Source organism: Meles meles, chromosome 3, assembly GCF_922984935.1.
Source record: "Meles meles chromosome 3, mMelMel3.1 paternal haplotype, whole genome shotgun sequence".
Classification (NCBI taxonomy): Eukaryota; Metazoa; Chordata; class Mammalia; order Carnivora; family Mustelidae; genus Meles; species Meles meles.
Window position 1 is genome coordinate 116,516,779 of NC_060068.1, and position 20,523 is coordinate 116,537,301.

The following is a 20,523-nucleotide window of genomic DNA, read 5'->3' on the forward strand; positions in this document are numbered from 1 at the left end:
ATCAACAGTGTCCTTTTTATTACAGGAACCTTTACAGGCAGATGTTGTCAAAATGTAGGACGTGGACTGTACAGCAGCACCTGTCGAGTCACAGAATGGCAACCTCTCAGGACTCACTGCAGACCAGCTAAGTCACAGCCCAGCAGGTTGTTCTCAAAAGTCCTCCAGGTGATTCTGATGCAAGCTCAAGCTTAGGAGCACTGCTCTAAGAAAGCATTTTCCCTTATTTCCTACATAATATTGATTAAATACATAGGAAATGCTACAGAAATGTTCCCATAAATTGTAGAAAACAAGTAAGATTTACCCAGTGGAAACAACCTTATGACCAGAGATAGGAATTTACTTAAATAATAAAAATTTTGCATAGAAAAGTGAATAGGGGCGCCTGGGTGGCTCAGTGGGTTAAGCCTCTGCCTTCAGCTCAGGTCATGATCCCAGGGTTCTGGGATGGAGCCCCACATTGGGCTCTCTGCTTGGCGGGGAGCCTGCTTCCCTCGCCACCGCCCCCGCCTGCCTCTCTGCCTACTTGTGATCACTCTCTGTCAAATAAATAAATAAAATCTTAAAAAAAAAAAAAAACCTTAAAAAAAAAGTGAATAAATTATCATGTACCCACTACCTAAAGAAAATAAACATGACATACTTCAAATACCCTATGTTTCCTTCTCATGCCCTCTTTGTATTTTTACTATGCATTCCATTATTTAGGCAGACACACCTACACATTTTTAATTTATATAAAATTTAAAATTTTATAGTATCCCCATATTGTTCTCATATTCTAGCTTGCTATTCTCCTTAATGCTCTTTGTTTTAGAAGTTTCTCCCTATTGCTATGTAGAATTCCACTGCATGATTATACCACGATCTTTAAAACCATGACTGATGATTGTTGAATTTATGCCCAGCTCTTTGTCACTACCACACATAATGCTGCTCTGCAGTTTCAGATATCCTTTACACGTGTGAGTTTCCCTAAGGTACACATGTAAGAATGGGATGTTCTAGGATGCCCACAGTTTCAAATTTGCGGGACACTGCCAGGTTGCTGCCCCAAACGGTCGTCCCATCTATGTTATTACAGCGGTGCCAAGATTTCCAAGTGCTCTAACTACTCCTAACACTTTCAAGTTGCAGAACAAACTCTGGTCAGTCTAATGAGTATGGAGTAAACATGTATTGTATTAATACCATTATATACACTGTAATAATGTAATTATATGTACATTAAATACTTTAATACAACGTATTGTTTTAATACATCCAGTGCCATTTATGTATCCTCTTCTTTTCCTTTATTTTTGCTCCTTTATTTCCCTCTTCCTGATTTACACGATTTCTTTACATATTCTGGGCCATATTCTTTTGCTAGTAACATGTTGTCTCTCTGGTCTGTGGTTTCCTATTTTTGTTTTCATGGGTATTTTTTTTTTTTTTTAGAAGCACAAAGTTCTAATTTTAACTAAAGAATACTTATCTCTTCTTCATAGTTCAACTTTCTCTATCTCATTTTAAAAAATTCTTCCCTACTCCAAGTCACAGAAGTATTCTGTATTTTCTTCTAGTAGTTTAAAAATTTGCCTTTCATATTTAAGTCCCTAATCCATCTAGAAATAGTTTTTGTATAGTCTTTGTAATGATCTGTTACATTATTTTTTTACATGGATAATTCATTATCCCAGACCATCTTGGATTTAATGCTACCTCAGTCATGTATTAAATATCCTATACGAGTGGTTCTATTTCTTCTGTTTTATTCCATTAATTAAATTATCACTACTTCAATACCACTATGTCTTAAGCACTATAGTTTACAATAAGGCTTTGTATCTGCCACAGAAAGCCCACTTCCACACCTTATTATTCTTGAGGATCACCTCAGATATTCTTACCCTTGTACTTGTCAAGTGTGAGAAACGTGAAACATTCAAAAAGAATGGACAGGCACGTGCGCCCACACACACACACACACACACACACACACACACACCAAAACAAAACAAAAAAACCCAGAAGAGGCACAGATGATAGCACTCTGAGCCTCCCACCTCTGCTTTAACAAAGTGAATAGGCTTCCAGATAAGCTTTCTTTTAAGAAACGGATTCCTAAAAAATAAGATAGCAAACACTATCTTAGCCCATTTATTTCTTCCCACAACCTTTAGGGCTGATTGAAGAAATTAAGTTTCAAAGGAGCTGAGTAACTTCCTCAGAAAAAATTCATAATAAGAAAGTGGCAGTGCTAGCATTTAAATCCAGGACTAATTTCAAATCCTATTTAACTACTCTGTCATACACAAAACTGAAAGTGAAGTCTAAGTTTAGTAAATAAATAGAAATATAGTAAGGAACTAGAAATTTTAAAAAATTACATAAGAACTGCATTACTTACCACTTAAAAAAACCCCAGTGAGGCAGAGTGGAAAATGACAGGGAAATATCTTAAGGAAATAGGCTAAGATAACTTCCAGATAGATTTTGCCCTGCCAACCAACAGCACACTATCTCTCTAGTTCTTTAAGCACTCAGATTACACAAATCTTAGTAGTAATACAGATATTTTAAAAGATACACCATTTTTATTAACATGAAGAATGACCCCTAGCATGTAAAAGATTTTTAAAAGCTTACACAAAACTTGAATTTTGTTATTTGAAAGGTGTAACGTATTTACCTGCATTAAATACTGTGCACCTTCTCTCAAATCATCTGCATGGACTGGAGCATAAAAAGCTTTCATCTTGTTTTTGATAAGCCACCGCTGGTATTTGGCTTGATCAATGGACATCTCTTTCATGGCTTGTCTTCGAGGGCCCTTTTGGATAAGAATATTAATAATGCCTTTAACTGAGAGATAAGCAGTCTACATTTATGAAAATCACCCTATTATACTAGCTTAAACAAGGTGCCTAAACGTTGGGGATGGGAGAGAACATTTCATTTCCATGTCAATGAATTCTTTCTGTAGCCCTGAAGATTATGACAAGATAGGGTTGATGGAACAGTTAAGGCACAGAAGGCACCATGAAAAGAGAGAAGAGGAAGAAATATACCCTGAAACATAAATAGGAAGTTTTGCAATACACCAAGTAAATGAGAGAAATAAGAAATTATCAAAAATGGAGATCACATGGAGAAAAGCAAAAGCCTTCTGTTTTTCTACAAAAAGTTTCCCAATTTATTTTTTGTTTGTCCCCAATGTCTGTGTTATTAATTCTGAGGAACCTGAAAATATCACTGAAAAGGCAAGTTTGCTGTAAAATATAAATGCATTTTTTTCTTCATACTTCTGTTAAATGACGAAGAACAGAATTAAGGAAATGAGATTTTCAACTTGGAATTCTATTTTGATCCTTGCAAGCAACACATAAAATGTGTTATATGCAAATATATCTAAAGCAAAAATCTAAAAGTGGGTTTAAGAATACGCCTTGATTGTTCATGAAAAAGTAAAGGAAAAATATAGTTTGTTTTTCCTAGGAGGAAAATTGCCTCATTTTTAATTTCTTGTGCTCAAAACCCCAACCTGAACTGACCAAACCTAGAGACAAATTGAAAAACTCCACCAGTCCTAATGGGGGACCAGGAGCCAGTGTCTCCGTGTTCTCTGCCAGACACGGCTTCAACTTTGGGTATATACAAGTGAGAGGGCAACTCTAGCAGGAGAGGAGACATGGGGCATCCAACACACATTTCTAGCAAGATGCACAGAACGGTATGGGACAAAAGCTCTTTTGACAAATACTCCAATTTCTCATGCAGAACAGGTGACCCATCATCTAGCAATTCTTCTCAATAGACAAAATGCCAAAAATAGAAAATGACTTTTGGGTGAAAAGTTTGCCACTATTTTTAGTAATGTTAGTACTCATGGTTAAAACACAAATGAAGAGGAAATTAACAATGTTCGAGCTTGGAAATTTAGCACTCTGCTTTTCTTTCATACTAGATGTTAACTATTTATCACAATTCATCTACCTCCTCAAACCTCTTTTTTCCTCTGGTAGTAAACATTCCTAGTATTCTCAGAACAGTATGAAAAATATTAGTAAGAAAATGCACATAATGTATGTCATTTAGACTCCTTACCAAGAAGCTACTTTTCTTAGCCAAACCATTTTTTAAGAAAAATGTAGAAAAATGAGTAAAATCTCATATTAAATAAGAAAAAGAATGAAGATTCAAAATTCTAAGATCTCTTCTAAAATGAGGTTTTGAGATTGTTTAGAAAATTCTGAATATTTTGAAGAATATTTTGAAGAATATAACTGACTTCAAAAAAACCCCCAAACTCAACAGATTGATCTTGTCAAATTGTTTCATACTCAGAAAGCCTCACAAATTACAAGTTATACACACAGAGCAAAAAATGTTTTAATATAAAAAAATAATACAAACACTTACCATATGTACATGACTACAGATCATCAAACCAACATTTTTTGTGAAATCATGAACAAGATGAAGTAAAGCTGGGCGTGAATTTGGAGCACCTGTCATAACAAGACACTGTGGCCTAATTTAAGATTAAAAAATAAAACAAAATTAGAGAAATTTAAATTTTTGATAACATGGATATGTTTTTAAATTGCATCTCTTAAGAATGTATTATTACACTAGACTCTCTTTTATGCAACTGTCCTCAGGACAATACACCACAGAATTCTCAAAAGAAGAGGACTCTTAACCAGGGTTTATCAGTACATGAGAAACGCAAAAACAAAAATTTCTTGGAACAAACATCATACCAAATGTCCTTCTAAAATAATAGGTAATATTATACACCAAGATTCTGGTAGGTATTGCAAGAAGAAATAGAACAGTTAAGGGCACCTGGGTGGCTCAGTGGGTTAAAGCCTCTGCCTTCAGCTCAGGTCATGATCCCAGCATCCTGGGACAGAGTCCCACATCAGGCTCTCTGCTCAGCAGGGAGCCTGCTTCCCTTCCTCTCTCTCTGACTGCCTCTCTGCCTACTTGTGATCTCTGTCTGTCGAATAAATAAATTAAATCTTTAAAAAAGGAGAGAAAGAAAAAAGAAATAGAACAGTTAAAATATATTAAATATATGTAACAACTTTTCACTGTCTAAAGGTAGTAAAATATTCCAGTTCTTTCACAGAACTCACAAAACTTCCTAAGAACATGGCGTTCCCTTCATGTACAAATAGGTCACCTTCCTTTTTAGCTTGATCAAATAATAGTGATTTCTACTTCATAATATCAGCTCTCTCTCATCTAGCTTAATTTTAATGACAGCCATCATATAAGTAAAATCAGCTACAGTTGATTTGAAGATTTCTATTTGAAGTAAAAGTTTTAATTTTAATTATGATGAAAATCAAAACTAAACTTAATTGCCTTTGTAGACACAAAACAGTGGTATGACTTTCACGTATTCTTAACTCTTGATTTTAGCTGACAAGAAATGGAAATCAATGTTATTTTATGAAAAATATTTGGGTATCCATTTTATAAGTTCAAATATTACCATAAATTCTTTAAGTTCTTTAAGTTCAAATATTACCATAAATTCTTTAAAGCAAGAATTTATATAATTAAAACAAACTTTAACAAAAAGCAAATAAACTAAAATTTCTGACTTAACCACTAAATTAAATGTTAGGGTAGGTCCTAATCTCATAAAATAAACGTGAAAACTTGAATAAAGATTATTAAAAAAAAAAAAAGTAGAAAGAAAGAAAAAACCAGGGCTCCTGGGTGGCTCAGTGGGTTAAAGCCTCTGCCTTTGGCTCAGGTCATGATCCTGGGGTCCTGGGATTGAGCCCCACATCGAGCTTTCTGCTCAGCAAGGAGCCTGCTTCCTCCTCTCTCTCTCTCTGCCTGCCTCTGCCTACTTGTGATCTCTCTCTGTCAAATAAATAAATAAAATACTAAGAAACAAAACAAAACCAGAACAAAAACTAACCTATACAGAATTTCAGTAAGCTATCTGAAAAAGAATTCTCCCTATCTGGGAGAATGGCTTGGGAGAATCAAACATGACATCATCCTCTACAGTCCAGGCTGCTCAGTCTCCCCATCTGAGCTTTAGCAGGTTAAATAGCTCCCCACATAGAAATTACATAATTTCTATCCTTCTTGGTAGCTTACAACTGACCCTCTGAGTGACTTATAATCCATTTCCTCTAAAAAGGAAGCAGGCTACCCTTCACACTTTGTTTCCCTTTCCTGTAAGCTATGCCATGGATGTGGTGATGACTTAGATCACATGGACAAAAACACCTGCTAGGAAATGACAGACTGACAAGATGCAAGAAATGTGGGGCCTGAAAGAGCCAGTGCAGCAAGTCCGCCGGCTGTAAGTCACCCATATGTCTTTGGACTATCATGTAGCAGTGATGTCTGTCTTGTAGAGCCACCGCATAAGCTAGTATTTTTTTAATGGTAGTTTAATTTACACTTTAACAAACCTAGTCCTACAGTTAAATAACTTGTAGTCCCTATCTTTACTAAATGGTAAATATACCAGAGAGGCTTAATTTGGTATAGTTATATCATGCCGAAAAAGTATAGTACAAAATATATTAGAGATGATGAGTACCAATGACAGAGTGTAAACATCTGTTTCATTTTAACTCCTTCCTCAAAAAACGCCATTGAATAATGGGATTTTTAAGGCATAAAATCCACAAAAATATGAACAGTAATACAGAAATACTGAAAGCCAGAAAGCAGATGGAAGAACAAGAAAGGATATAACAAATCAGGAAGAGGCTAAATCTATGAGCAAGCTGCGAAGCTACCTGATTTTATGCCTTAAAAAAATCACCAAAATGCCTACAAGTTAGAGGTAGTGGGTGCCTACGGAAGAGGAAGGGGCCATGTATTAAAGAGACCAAAGTCAGAAGCAGGGGTTTCAACTCGGCACAAGAAACCACTAGACAGAACCAAATCATTTCCATCCCTATGATGAACAAGTATCTCTGTCCTCCCCCCAATTCTGTTAGGCTAGGGTTTATTTGCCAGAAAGGGCCTCAAAATCACAATGAGGTATCACTTCCTAATACTCAGAAAGGCTAGTACCAAAAAGACAAAAAGTAAGCAAGGATGTAGAGCAAAGGGAGCCCTCATGCACTGGTGTTTGGGGAATGAAAATTGGTGCAGTCACTACTGAAAACAATTTAGAGGTTCCTCAAAACACTAAAGAGAGAGTACCACAGGATCCTGTAATTTTACTATTGTGTATTTTGGTGATGAAAATGAAAACACTAATTGGGAAAGATGAATGTACCCATATGTTTATTGCAATGTTGTTTACAACAGTCAAGATACGGAAGAAACCTAAGTATCCAGTGGTAGATAAATGAATGAAAAATATGTGGTATATATACACATAATGGAATATTACTTGTTCATAAAAAATAATGAAATCTTGCCATTTGCAACAACATGAATGAACCGAGAGGGTATTATACTAAGGAAGATAAGCCAGACTGAGAAAGACAAATACCGTATGATTTCACTTACATGTGGAGTCTAAAAAACTAAGAGAAAATAAACAGCAACAAAGGGAGAAAGAGACTCACAGAGAACAAACTAATACAACAACAACAAATAGAGAAACAGACTCATAAATATAAACTGCTGGTCACCAAAGGGAAGGGGATTGGGGAGATGAGCAAAATGGGTGAAGGGATTAAGAGGTACAAACTTCCAGTTATAATGTTAAGTCTTGGAGATGAAAAGTACAGCACCGTAAGAACTGATAATACTAAAATACATGTATCATAGTGAGCAACTTCATCATGTACATGATGGTTAAATCACTACATAGTTTACCTTAAGCTGATTTATATTTTTAAAAAATTTTAGAAACCTTTTTATTATTATTTTAAGTAACTTCTATGCCCAATGAGGGGCTTGAACTCATGACCTTGAGATCATGCTCTACTCATTGAGCCAGCCAGGTGACTCTAAAACTAATCCAGTATAATATGTTAACTATACTTCAACTAAAAGCATTTTTTTAAATTTAAAAAAAAAAAAAAAAAAAAAAAGAAGAAGTCTGCTAGTCTATGAGATACCAGCAACAACCAAAGGCAAAAGTAGCTACTTTCATCAGGGGAGGAGTGAGAACACATTTACACACTGAATCTGGAGATCTCACAACCTCCTTTCCAACCTAAGAACTCTGGTAGCCAGGACTTTTATCAACAAGCAGAATATTAGAATATTCTTTCTGAGCAATCTAATTATAAAAAAAAAAAAGTCTTCAAGATGACTTAAATTTCTCAAAGAACCAGTAAAACCACATTAATCTACAGTAAGGGTTTTACTGACAAGCCCCACCTACCAATGCAGTTTCCTTGGCCATGGACCACAATTACTTCAGACCAAGCTAAATCTAAGAACCCAAATTAAAGAAACAGGAAACAGTGAGAAAAACACTTCAAAGAAACAGAAACTATGAAGCTCAGGAAACAACATCTTTCACGAAGTTTGGTGAATGGTGAGATGCTCATGTATATAAAGTTAGGAAAAGAAAAGAATGGCTCCAGAGGAAAAAGGAAGGTGTACAGACAAGAAAAAACAATCATAATTTACTACATGGATCAGCTGGGAATCATTTTAAAAAGTTATAAAAATATAAATACGAAGTATGACCTAATCAAAATAATGACATAAAAGTATACTGTGAGGATGGGATAAAGGGAAGAGCACATGTGTGTGCCACCACATGTGGATGAAGGGCATGAACAGATAAGGCCGAAAACATCAAAAGTACAGTAAAACAATCATGATGTCTGCGAAAATCAAGTAATTACTAAATGAATCAGCGAAGAGTTGAAAGTGGTTGCCTGTGGTAGGTCACAAGGAGGAACACAAGCAGTTGGGCAACTACAGATTTTCATGACAAACCCAAGTTTCTTCTCTCTCAACTATGTTTATGTGTAATTCTGATAAAGATTTAAGAAGTTATTTTGGAATAAAGTATCTCTTTTCAATGTTCCCATTCCTATAATGAAGCAAAGCAAAAGGTTTTTATGGATGGCAAATTAACTTTGTCTCTACTTAGTAGTTATAGAGTACTTACAGAACTTCGATGGCCTATTCACTTTGTGAGCACTGACACTTAAAAGCCTTCAAATGGGAGACTTCTAACACTTTCACTCTCGTAACATTTTTGTAAGTTAGATAATTCACCTCTTTGTCAACTTTTTGTAACTAAGAAATCTCATTCTTGTTTTTGAATAAAATGCCCAACCAAAGTCCAGCCAAAACAAAAAGCAATAATCTATGCTTTCAGGAAACTTCTCATGAAATAGCAGCATACAAAAATGTTACTGAATGTTAAGTAAAGAATGGACTGCCATATACAACCAATGATTCTATGTTACCTTACTGCTCACCTAAAGTTTTTCACATGGTCTTCCACTCCCGAAAGGCGAATTGAATGCTGCAGTGCATTTAGGTAAGTCAGAGCTTGTGTAGAGGATCCCCAGTTTACATCTATGGGAAGACAGTGTTCATGCAGCAACACACCAACATTAACCAACAATCAAGAATCTGAGACACAGAGAAGTAAACAGTGCTTTCATATGAAAAAAAATCAATTGCAAAAATAAACCACTGTACTCTGAACTATAGCATGACACTATGCTAATCTGAACTGTAACTGCTTTTAAAGTAAAATGTAGAAAAAACTAAGGTGACAAGGCTGCACACATGCCAGGCATGCAACTCAAGAAAGTACCACAAGTACTCTTTAAATTATTACAAATATAGCCAGACGTCTAACAAGAAAGAGGCAGATCTCTGAAAGATTTCAAAACTCTGAAAGGACCATTTATAGTACACAACAGTATAAGTTATTTGTACAGGCAAATTTCATTCTGTATTGAATAAACAGCCTGGACACCAAATATGATTTTAGACATCTGTTATTTTAGAGAAATAATTGTTTCGAAGATGGTTAAAACATTACCTTCTTTGTCCATTTCATTTCTGAGGCCAGCACTCTTATGCAAAACCTCATATCTGGATTACAAAATGCTTCCTCACAATTTCACATGACAACATGTGACCTCTTCTTTTGGGGCCCAAACTTGTCAAACCTTTTTTACTGGTTCTTCCCTCAGAGTTAGAGGTCACTGTACTACACTGGACCAATCCCAACATATGCAAGTGTTACCGTCTTATGTGGAGATAGACCCGATAGTTATCAGTGTGACACCTTCTGGGTAATCTTTAACTATTTCCCAGTCAAAAACACCTTTGTCAGGACGCCTGGGTGGCTCAGTGGGTTTAAGCCGCTGCCTTCGGCTCAGGTCATGATCCCAGAGTCCCGGGATAGAGTCCTGCATCAGGCTCCTTGCTCGGGGAGCCTGCCTCTCTCTCCACCTCTGCCTGCCTCTCTGCCTGCTTGTGTGCTCTCTCTTTCTGACAAATAAACAAATAAATAAAATCTTAAAAAAAAAAAAAAAACAAAAAAAACCTTTGTCAAATCTTCTAATATACTGTAAATTCCCTGGTACTTACTATACAGCAGATATTAAGAGTACAGTAGTAACACATATTTATTAGACTAACAGCTACCACAGGAGCTATTTCACTAAGTCTAACCCTTCAAAAAAAATTTTTTAAGTATATTGAGAGCCACCAGCATATTAAGAATACAAATTTGTCATTTTTCTGTAAGTAGGATTAGTTAAGTCTAATTTACAGGTAAGTAGGCATTCCAGAGAATAAAGCCCTGTGGCAATTATTTCCCTAAAATGGTATGTATTTGGAAATGAAGCATTTTAGGTTTTATAAAGCACCTTTCAAGTGCACAAAAGCTGATGCTTAGATACAAAATAACAACTTCTAGATGTTTTCTAGCTTGAAATAATAAACGTGAAAAACTACTGACCTGGTTTTTTGTAGGTAACATAAATATACAGCCCAAGGACTATTACATATGTTAGCAATGCAGCCCACCAGTTAATTACAAACATCACTATGCAGCAAAGAATCGCTCCAAGAAGTGATATCCACATGTTGTAGTATTTGAATGCAGGACGCCACCCTAATGATCACAAATAAAACAGACATATCAAAGTCACTCAGATACCTTCTCTGCTTTAGACAGTGGTACATATGTATGCACAAAATAACTTTCTTTGTGGTCACTTTAAATAGTAAGTATAAGGATAATGTGTAACAGTAAAGCCACAGGGCATTACTGAGCCCAAGATCTGAAGGCCAAGAAGAGAGCCCATCTGTTAACTTCTGTTTTATTCTATATTACTAGTTTCTGTATTCAATAAGTTCTTCATAAAAAAAAAAGTTTAAATCAAACTATCTTAATGAATGGTTAAAAACTACAAAAGACTGAAAGAAAAAGTTTTCAGATCTAGCCCTTAGTAGTGTAGTTTTATGTTCTGAATTTTAGCAAAAGACATATCTGTATTCTAATGAATATACAGGAGAGTTCAAACAGAATATTCTTGAAAATTGTTAGAAGTTGACCTATCTGCTAGAAAAATTACCAGTTGACTATAGAAACTTACCTTTGGTTAAGTATTTAAGAATTAAGTTCACTCTAAAAAAAAAAAAATGCTGAAGACCATGTTTTAAAATTTTTATTTCATAGCCAAAAAATATTTTTAAATCATAATTTAATATATTTCATATTCTTTTTTTAAATTAAGTTTCACACAAAGTTATGAGAAAGAATCCAGGAAAATTCTGGGGACCTTTTACCTAATTTCTCTCAATGATAACATCTTGCAAAAGGCTACTGTAATATCACAACCAGGATACTCATAGTAATAGAGCCAAGATAAAGAAGAGGCCAGAACAAGCATCCCTTGTGCTGCTTTTTACAGCCACACATACACTTCTAAAATTTATATTCTTAAAACTTCTGAGAAGTTTTTAGGTCCTTAGAAGGAAAAGTGCTTTTTGTTCCTTCAATTCTTTCCCTGGAATCCAACTGTTGTTACGGTTTATAACAAAAAGCCATCAATAAAAGTATAAGAGGCACTTTTTCAGTTGCAAGTGACTCGTTATAATAGAACTTCATAGAACTTATTGTGTTGAAAATATTTTTCTGGGCAGGTTAGCTATACCATTATAATGTTCTCAGAACTTAAACAGAAAGCAGCTAAATAAACAAAAACAGGGAAAGAAAAGCACAATAATTCTTTCAAAGTGTTAGAATTTGAGATTAATGCTCTTACATGCTTCGAAGACAAGAAACAGCACATTACTGGGAAACTTCATGATAAAGAGATCTTTGAAAACTCACTTAATTTGACTCAACTGTGAAAGCTGACTGAGCATTAACGGGCTAAACACTCACAATACCATCTTTTAAAATGCTTTAAAGTCAGGGCGCCTGGGTGGCTCAGTGAGTTAAGCCTCTGCCTTGGGCTCAGGTCATGATCTCAGGGTCCTGGGATCCAGGCCCGCATCCAACTCTCTGCTCAGCAGGGAGCCTGCTTCCCCCTCTCTCTCTGCCTACCTCTCTGCCTACTTGTGATCTCTCTCTGTCAAATAAATAAATAAAATCTTTTTAAAAAATGCTTTAAAGTCTTATTTTCTCTAAAATCAAAGACATTGGTGCATTTACAAAATTTTTAAAAAAAATGTAAAATCACCTGGAGATTTTGCAAGTGACGCATGGAACACCGAAAAATTGATCAATGCATATGATGCAAGGAAGAAGTTAGAGATAATTGGAGCAATAACATTCAGCTCAGCTGCAAAAGAAACACGAGGTATATTTATTGACACACCAGATATTTTCTGACTTTTTAAAAAATGAAGTTATTTTAAACCTTTAGATGACAGCCTAAGGAATAGTCCCATATCCAGCATTCAGACTTAATGAATACTTTCGTCATATATAGTTTGTATACTTTACTTTTCAAGAATCTAACCTTGGGTCCACAGTTGAAACCCTTTATATCCCATTCTTCCAAAGTTGGTATATTTTTTTCCAATGGTATTACACGGTTTTACTAAACATATATATAGTTCACTAGCATTAGGCAGCCCTGTTTTGGGTATTTTAAAAGTCAGACAAATAATATCACATTATATTTATTATTTTGCAACTTGACTTGATGCATTTGTTATACTGGAGATTCATTCATATTGATATATGAAAATCAATTTTATTCATTTTTTTTAATCCTGAATATTATTCTGCAATTTCATTCTTTTGCTAGTAGGTATTCAGGATGCTTCCATTTTTCACTATTACAATTAATGGCACTAGAAACATCCTTGCATAGGGCTCCTTGGGTATATATTCAAGTTTCCTTAGGGTAAATACTCCTACTAAAGAGAATTGCTGGATTGTGAGAAACTTAACTCAACATGCTGAATTGTTCTCCCAAAGTAGCCTTGCCAAATAGATATCTAGCAACACTACATGAGAGTTAGTTTCCACACATGGTGGTATCATCAGACATTTAATAAAAGCCCACTGTCATCTTTACCAACGAAGATTCATTAGTTCACTTGCGATCAGAGGCATAAGTGCCCAAAACTAGTTTACTGAAGGCTGTACCTTCAGGAGGGGGACCTGAAATCCTTTCCCTTATGCTATTATCTCATTTGTTTCAGGGGCAAGAACCTAGGAGTTCCCTCTCATGAGGCTTTAATGACAGCAGTAATTTGAGCAAATATTTACTGAGCACTATTATTTGCAGTATTTTCTATATACTCTTTAAATTGATCACAAAGAAACTAACTTCATTTAGTAAGCAAAGTAAGGTTTTGTTTATAATAATTCAATGTTCAGAGCTAATACTGTAACTACCTCAAAATCTCTATTAGCATGCCATTTATATGACTAACCAATTAAGATGAATCCAAGGGCAATTAAGAATGTTAAGATGTAGCCACGAAGAGGTTCATTATTTTTCCCATAACCTTTAGCAAACATCTGGAAAGCTGGGTAGATGTTGTCCTTACAAAGGGCCTAGGGAAGAAACATCAATATTAGAAGTTAACGGAATGCAATTAGCTGTACATATTTCTTAGAGTTTTGATAAGGTTACTCAGAAATAGAACACAAGTTTCTAATTCTTGGTCCTCTTTCCTCCCCCTGTATGACACTACTTTACCTACAATCTCTAAAGGAGACCATATGTTTCAAGCATCAAAAGGTGGCTGGTTCAGAACACCACTGAAGTTTTTATCTGCCTAACCCTACCCTCACACTGAAATTCTTTCATGAAAAAAAAAAAATCAGAGAAGCAGGTATATAAGTAAAAAAAATCTGAAAACTAGTGTGACATAAGTATGACCTACATTAAGAAAAAAAGTCTGAATCCCAGATTTAAAGCAGATAAAAATCCCAATTATAAACTTAACCACTTTTCTTAAAACTTTACTAAGAATTGTTTAAAGAAATATATTCTACATTTACTATACTGACTGGCTACAACTTTAATATTAAGAACAAGGCTGCAGAATCAATGTTTCATTTTTGGACTTAGTAAGAAAAAGTATTTACTGTTCAGTATCAGCTATTTATATGATGTTGATTAAAGGGAGATAATGTCTACCTTACACACAACATGTGGTAGGCATTCAAATATCTGTAAAGTAAAACATAAAGGCTGACATACTGCTAGGAGGGACAAGATCCTTTAATTCCTCTGATTTATGCTTGGAATGCATTCCTTAATCTTGGTAAGACAACAGAAAAATTTAGCGAAGAGAGTTTGTCAAAAAAAAAACAAAAACCCATCACTACTTCCAGAAAGACAACTCAAGGATTACATCCTGACAGTAGGTAAATGCACTAAAGTTTATATAAATGGAAACATTCACATTCAAACACACAAAGTTAAACATCTGGCTTGAGATATGTGTGTATAAGTCATATACACATATGAGGTTGTATAGGTAAACAAAGGATTTGAAAAAATAATCCCAAATTGAAATGTGCTATCAAAAATTCCCCTTCAATAACATCTGTAATAAGAAAATACCTACCTGAAATATTTTGGGAGCACTCACAAGCGATGCTAATGCAGAAGAAAGAGTGGCTGAAAAGATACCAGCAGAAATTAATGGTGCAAATCCTGACACCATGCTCATTACCTTAAAAAAGGGACAAAAATGAAAAATTAATTCTTGCAAACCACTTAAAAAAATACCATACATATTTATTATGCTCATTAAGGAGACTGATATCAGGGAAATATGATAACACTGAACAGGAATAATAGTTACATGCATTATAAATTTCTGAAACAGAAATTTTCTGAGCCCTTACCTTCAATCTTTTTATTTGGCAAAATTTCAAAGACATACAATGGTAGAGAAAATACATAATGAACAAATCTTCATGTCATTGTGAATCAAACCCCAGATATCACTTAATGCATAAATGTTTCAGTTCAGACCTCTAATGGGTAAGTACATTAAAAAACCTTAACTGCAAAGCTGCTGTCACAGTTTGAAAAGTAATTCTTTAACATCACCAAATAGCCTATCAGCATTCAAATTCCCCCAACCTGTCCATCTTTTCTTGCCTTTTTAAATAGTTTGTTTAAATCAGGATCCACAAAGGGACTACACATTAAATTTGGTTGATATGTCTCTTAAGTCTTTTCCAATCCACGAGTTCACTGTTTGTTTCCTTTACATTTTATTATTTTTGGGTCACTGTCCTGTAGAAGCCTCACACTCTGGATTTTGCTGACTGCACCTCCAACTTGTGTTATTCAACCTGCTGGTCTCACCTCTGTATTTCTAGTCAACTGATAGACTAGATAGAACTAGTCGACTGATAGGTCATCACACTGAAGCCAAGTCTTCTGACAGGAATATGTCAATACACTTCTGTCAGGTAGTTCTTTCTGTGTGTGGTTTTGTTTTGGTTAAGGTAATAGACTGGTACTGTGGTTATGTTTTTTCTTTTTAAAAAGAGACCTTAAGGACGCCTGGGTGGCTCAGTTGGTTAAGCAACTGCCTTCGACTCAGATCATGATCCCAGAGTCTCGTGATGGAGTCCGCACAGGACTCCCAGCTCCACAGGGAGTCTGTTTTCCTTCTGACCTCCCTTCTCATGCTCTCTCACACTCTCTCTCTCAAATAAATAAAATCTTTTAAAAAGAGAACTTAAATACTAGACCTAAATGTGGAAATATTTCTACCTGAAAGAATCTAAATCTATGATTGGCCTTCACACAATCTGGGAAGTAGGAAGTTATAAATAAAACAAAGTCAGCCAAGCACTGGTGACTGGTAAAGCTGGACAATGTATGCTAGCTAGGTACATTACACTACTTTTCGATCTTCGTACATGTTCAAACATTTCCCTACTGAAGTTTAAAAAAAAAAATGCATTGATCACTTAGATCATGACACGACAACCAGATAAATCCAAACTCGGGCAAAATGCAAAGTAACCTGCCTAGACTCTTTAAAATATCAGTGTTCTGGAAGATTACAACAGGCAGGCTGGAAAGTCCCAGATTAAAGGATTTTAAAATAATAACTAAATGCCATGCATGGCCTAGATTGTATCTTGGATCTAAGAAAAATAACTGAAAGGGACATTACTGAAACAAGTGGGGAAAGATGAAGGTGGAATATATTTCGGTAACAGTATTTTATCAATATTAAATTGCTTAAGTGGGATAACTATACTACACTCATATAGAGTATTTCAAATACTCTGATAGGCATTTTATGATGTGTATAAGTTATTCTCGTATGTTTGAGGAGAATATACATATATACAAAGATAAAGCAATGGGGTAAAATATAAACTAGTAAATTTAAGTGAAGGGGTAGGTATACAGGATTTCACTGCACTGTCCCTTCACATTTTTGAAAACTGTGAAAAAATAAAATTGAGGTGAAAAATACATCTGGTAGATTCAGGTACTGCCATCTTGACCCATCCATTAAAATTTCACCAGCAGTGAAACAGTGACCATCACCTAAATTCATTATTACTTCCTTAGGAGATATTTACACGTGTGTGTGTGTGTGTGTTTGTGTGTGTCTGTGTGTTTCCCTTTGGTAAAGTAAATTTGCATTTATTATAAAGGAAATTTCTATCTGTAGAAGTTTCCCTCTTTTTAATTTAATATCTTAATTTAATTTTATTTTTTTCAGTGTTCCAAGATTCATTGTTTATGCACCACACCGAGTACTCCATGCAGTCCATGCCCTCCTTAATACCCATCACCGAGAGTACTTATTTGAGAGAGAGAGAAAGTGTGTGTGCGTGAACAAGTGGGAGTAAGGGGAGAGGGAGAGAGAGAATCTTAAACAGCCCCCATGCTCACCTCGGAGCCCTACACAGGTCTCCATCTCACAACCCCAAAATCATGACCTGAGCCAAAATCAAGAGCTGGAAACTTAACTGAATAAGCTACCCAGGCATCCCTACTTTTCATTTATATTGACCAAGACCATGTGCCAACTGACACCAAGGAGATAAGAAAATATGGTATTAAGGTATTAGTGACTATTTTACACTTGACTGTAATTTTATATTTTAAACCAGATGTAAAGTTAACTATAGGCACAATCCCTGGCCATAATGCATCAATCTGGTTATAAGTATATATAATCCCACCTTGTTAAATATCCCCCCATGTATCTTTCAAAAGACTCAATGTTAAAAATGAAAAATACATTAAAGGGTTTTAATGAACATTAGTGTTGACCTCTCTAAGCATTTCAAGGAGAAAAAAAATCCTGAGAAGATCATTTTCGATTCAGCCCCTTAGTAACAACTTGGTTAGCTATATGCCATGTGTTTTTCACAGCCACTGTATTTCACAGCTATTAATACTAGATCAGCACTGCCAATCCTGTCTTTAGGGAAGAGATTATAAAGGACACATAAGATGGACCAAGATCAAAAGGAGACTTGATTTCTGTTATATATACTTATCAAACACATAATGACCTGAAAGATAAGTGCAAAGACAGGAGATAAATGAAGAAAGAAAGTAAGGGACAAAGAATATGATAAATTGCTGGATTAAGGCAAAACAGACACCACAAGCATTATATGTATCTGTAACATTTCATCTGTCATGTTTTGAGTAAAAATTCCATTTTTTCTTCTTCCATTACGTCATCTCTTCTTCCATGAACTGAGGTAAATAATGCTCCATGCTTACCATCTCTAAACACTATGCTTCTAAAATCTGCCAAGTTTCCTGTTTTCTAATTATTTATTTACCCAATTACCTCTGCATTCTCCATCATTTACTGTTAAAATATGAGTAATAAAGACAATGATAATGAATGTAAATAATGGTAACACCAGTGTTGTTCAGAATACAAAGATAACAGAAACAAAGGTCTCTCTAATAAGGGCGGGCGGGGGGGGGGAGACAGAAGTCCAATAAAAGGTAGAAAAGTGGCAAGTAAAATGAATGGTAAGATTCTGCATGGCGTGTCTGTGTGGGGTGTGCATGTGTGTTGATGACTTGTGGTTAGAAAATCTTCATGGAAATGGTCTTGAAAGCAGGCAGATTTGAACAAACGTAAAGAAAAAAGCAGGTGCATTTCCAGCAGAATGAAGCACCAAAACAAAACAAAACAACCCTAAGAGAGTGGGGTAAACACGTATGCATGTGTATACACACAAACATGTAACCACTCAAGTTCAGTATGGATAGAAGGCAGGGTGATGTAAGTCCGGGTATGAAGGGTTTTGACTGATAGAGCAAAGAAGCTCACACTTTATTGAGCAATAAAGCTTAATAGTCAGGTTTCAGATGACATTAAAATATAGAACTATATTCAGAAACATGAAGATTATATATGTAAAATAAAATTTTAAAAAAAATTGAATATAACTTGAAGAGCCTATTGTAAAATTAAAAAAAAAAATTAAGTAAGGCGATCCAAATCACTTTTCCTCCTGAAGTATAAAAAGTCAATTACATGCAAAACAGTGTGATCAACTGTGGGTTTGTATAGACTTCATGATCAGATTCCAACTTACAGCCTCCCTCAGATACATTCTGTTCACCATTCTCCATTCTCCAAATGACAAGCAATTTGCATTTTTAAAGGATTTTTTTTCCAAATTAGTTTTACTTTACAAAGCACTTAAAAATTGGGGCGCCTGGGTGGCTCAGTGGGTTAAAGCCTCTGCCTTCGGCTCGGGTCATGATTCCAGGGTCCTGGGATAGAGCCGCACATCCGGCTCTCTGCTCAGCAGGGAGCCTGCTTCCTCCTCTCACTGTCTGTCTCTCTGCCTACTTGTGATCTCTGTCTGTCAAATAAATAAAAATCTTTAAAACAAAACAAAACAAAACACTTAAAAATTGTTTTAAAAACTTATTTAATTATATTAGAAAAGAAGCTTTATGTAAACCAAACTCCTCTTTGGTTTCATGAGTCCATACCAGACTTGATAAAGACAACACACTTTTGTATTTCAAGGCAACAACACAGAAATCTGATTGGCATTTTTAGTCACTGGGCAGAGATCAACATTTGTGCTTTTCATACACAATATCAATGTCAGAACTGGCCTGAATCATTAGCTGGATATGAATACTTTCTTTCATTCCTACAACTATGCCTAGTCTTGTGACTAGAACAAACAATCTTCTCTTACATAATTGGGTTCAATATTTATAACCACTGAAAATGTAGTCAATTGCTTAAAACACAAAATAAAAAAATAATGCCATTAAAAATTTAAGTCACAAATTTATTACAAAATATAAGTATTCTATATAAAATGCATATTGTTCTAAAATATATATAGTGAACTCTGTTACTGTGTTTATGTTTACATTAAACTGTAAAAACACTAGAATCAAAATTTTTAGTTTTCACTCTGAATTAGTATAATCTTCTTTGTAAAAACCTATAAATGTTACAAAAATTTCATTTCACTTTCAGAACCTTATAGAGGTAATAATAAAAAGAAGAAGGACTGTTATTCTCTAAATACTGGACAAATAGTATTATGTTTTATATAACTCATATGTTTTAAAAGGTCACAAACTTTCAAGCATGCATTTAAAATTTTATTCTATTATTCAATGGGAGTTTAGCACAGCATGAGTACATGGGCCTTATCTAATAACACTATTGATACTCACCAATACTTTTTTAAAAGGGAAGTTATTATATAAAGCAATTATGAAGATAACACAAATTAGAAACTCAACTCATTTCATTGAGTACAGAACTCATTTAAAATAGTTAAAGGGTGGCCTGGCTGGTTCATTGAGTGGAACATGCAACTCTTGATCTCGGGGTTATGAGTTCAAGCCCCACATTGGGTGTGGAGATTACTTATAAGAAAATCTTTATAAAAAATAATGAAATACTCAAAATAATAGTATAAATACTTAGGTATAATACTTAGGTATACTTAGGTATAAATCTAACAAACACGTTGAGCAAGTACTCGTATTCTGAAAATTATACAACACTGATGAAAGAAACCAAAGAAGATCTAAATAAATGGAGAAACATACTGGGTTCATGGATTAGAAAACTCAACAAAGTGAACATGTCAATTCTCCCCAAATTGATACACAAGTTTAATATGTTCCT

General features: G+C 34.9%; 1 protein-coding gene across 2 annotated transcripts in view; it reads right to left on the minus strand.

Moving 5' to 3' along the window:
* The window catches only part of SLC12A2 (solute carrier family 12 member 2), a 108,669-nt gene that overhangs the window by 26,535 nt on the left and 61,611 nt on the right, over window positions 1-20,523 (minus strand). For both annotated transcript variants that reach the window (XM_045999902.1, XM_045999901.1), the window contains exons 11-17: window positions 14,962-15,069; window positions 13,816-13,939; window positions 12,609-12,710; window positions 10,877-11,032; window positions 9,375-9,474; window positions 4,408-4,519; window positions 2,678-2,818 (exon numbers count right to left, since the gene is read on the minus strand). In XM_045999902.1, the coding sequence (XP_045855858.1) occupies window positions 2,678-2,818; window positions 4,408-4,519; window positions 9,375-9,474; window positions 10,877-11,032; window positions 12,609-12,710; window positions 13,816-13,939; window positions 14,962-15,069 (843 nt within the window). The remainder of the gene's footprint in view (window positions 1-2,677; window positions 2,819-4,407; window positions 4,520-9,374; window positions 9,475-10,876; window positions 11,033-12,608; window positions 12,711-13,815; window positions 13,940-14,961; window positions 15,070-20,523) is intronic.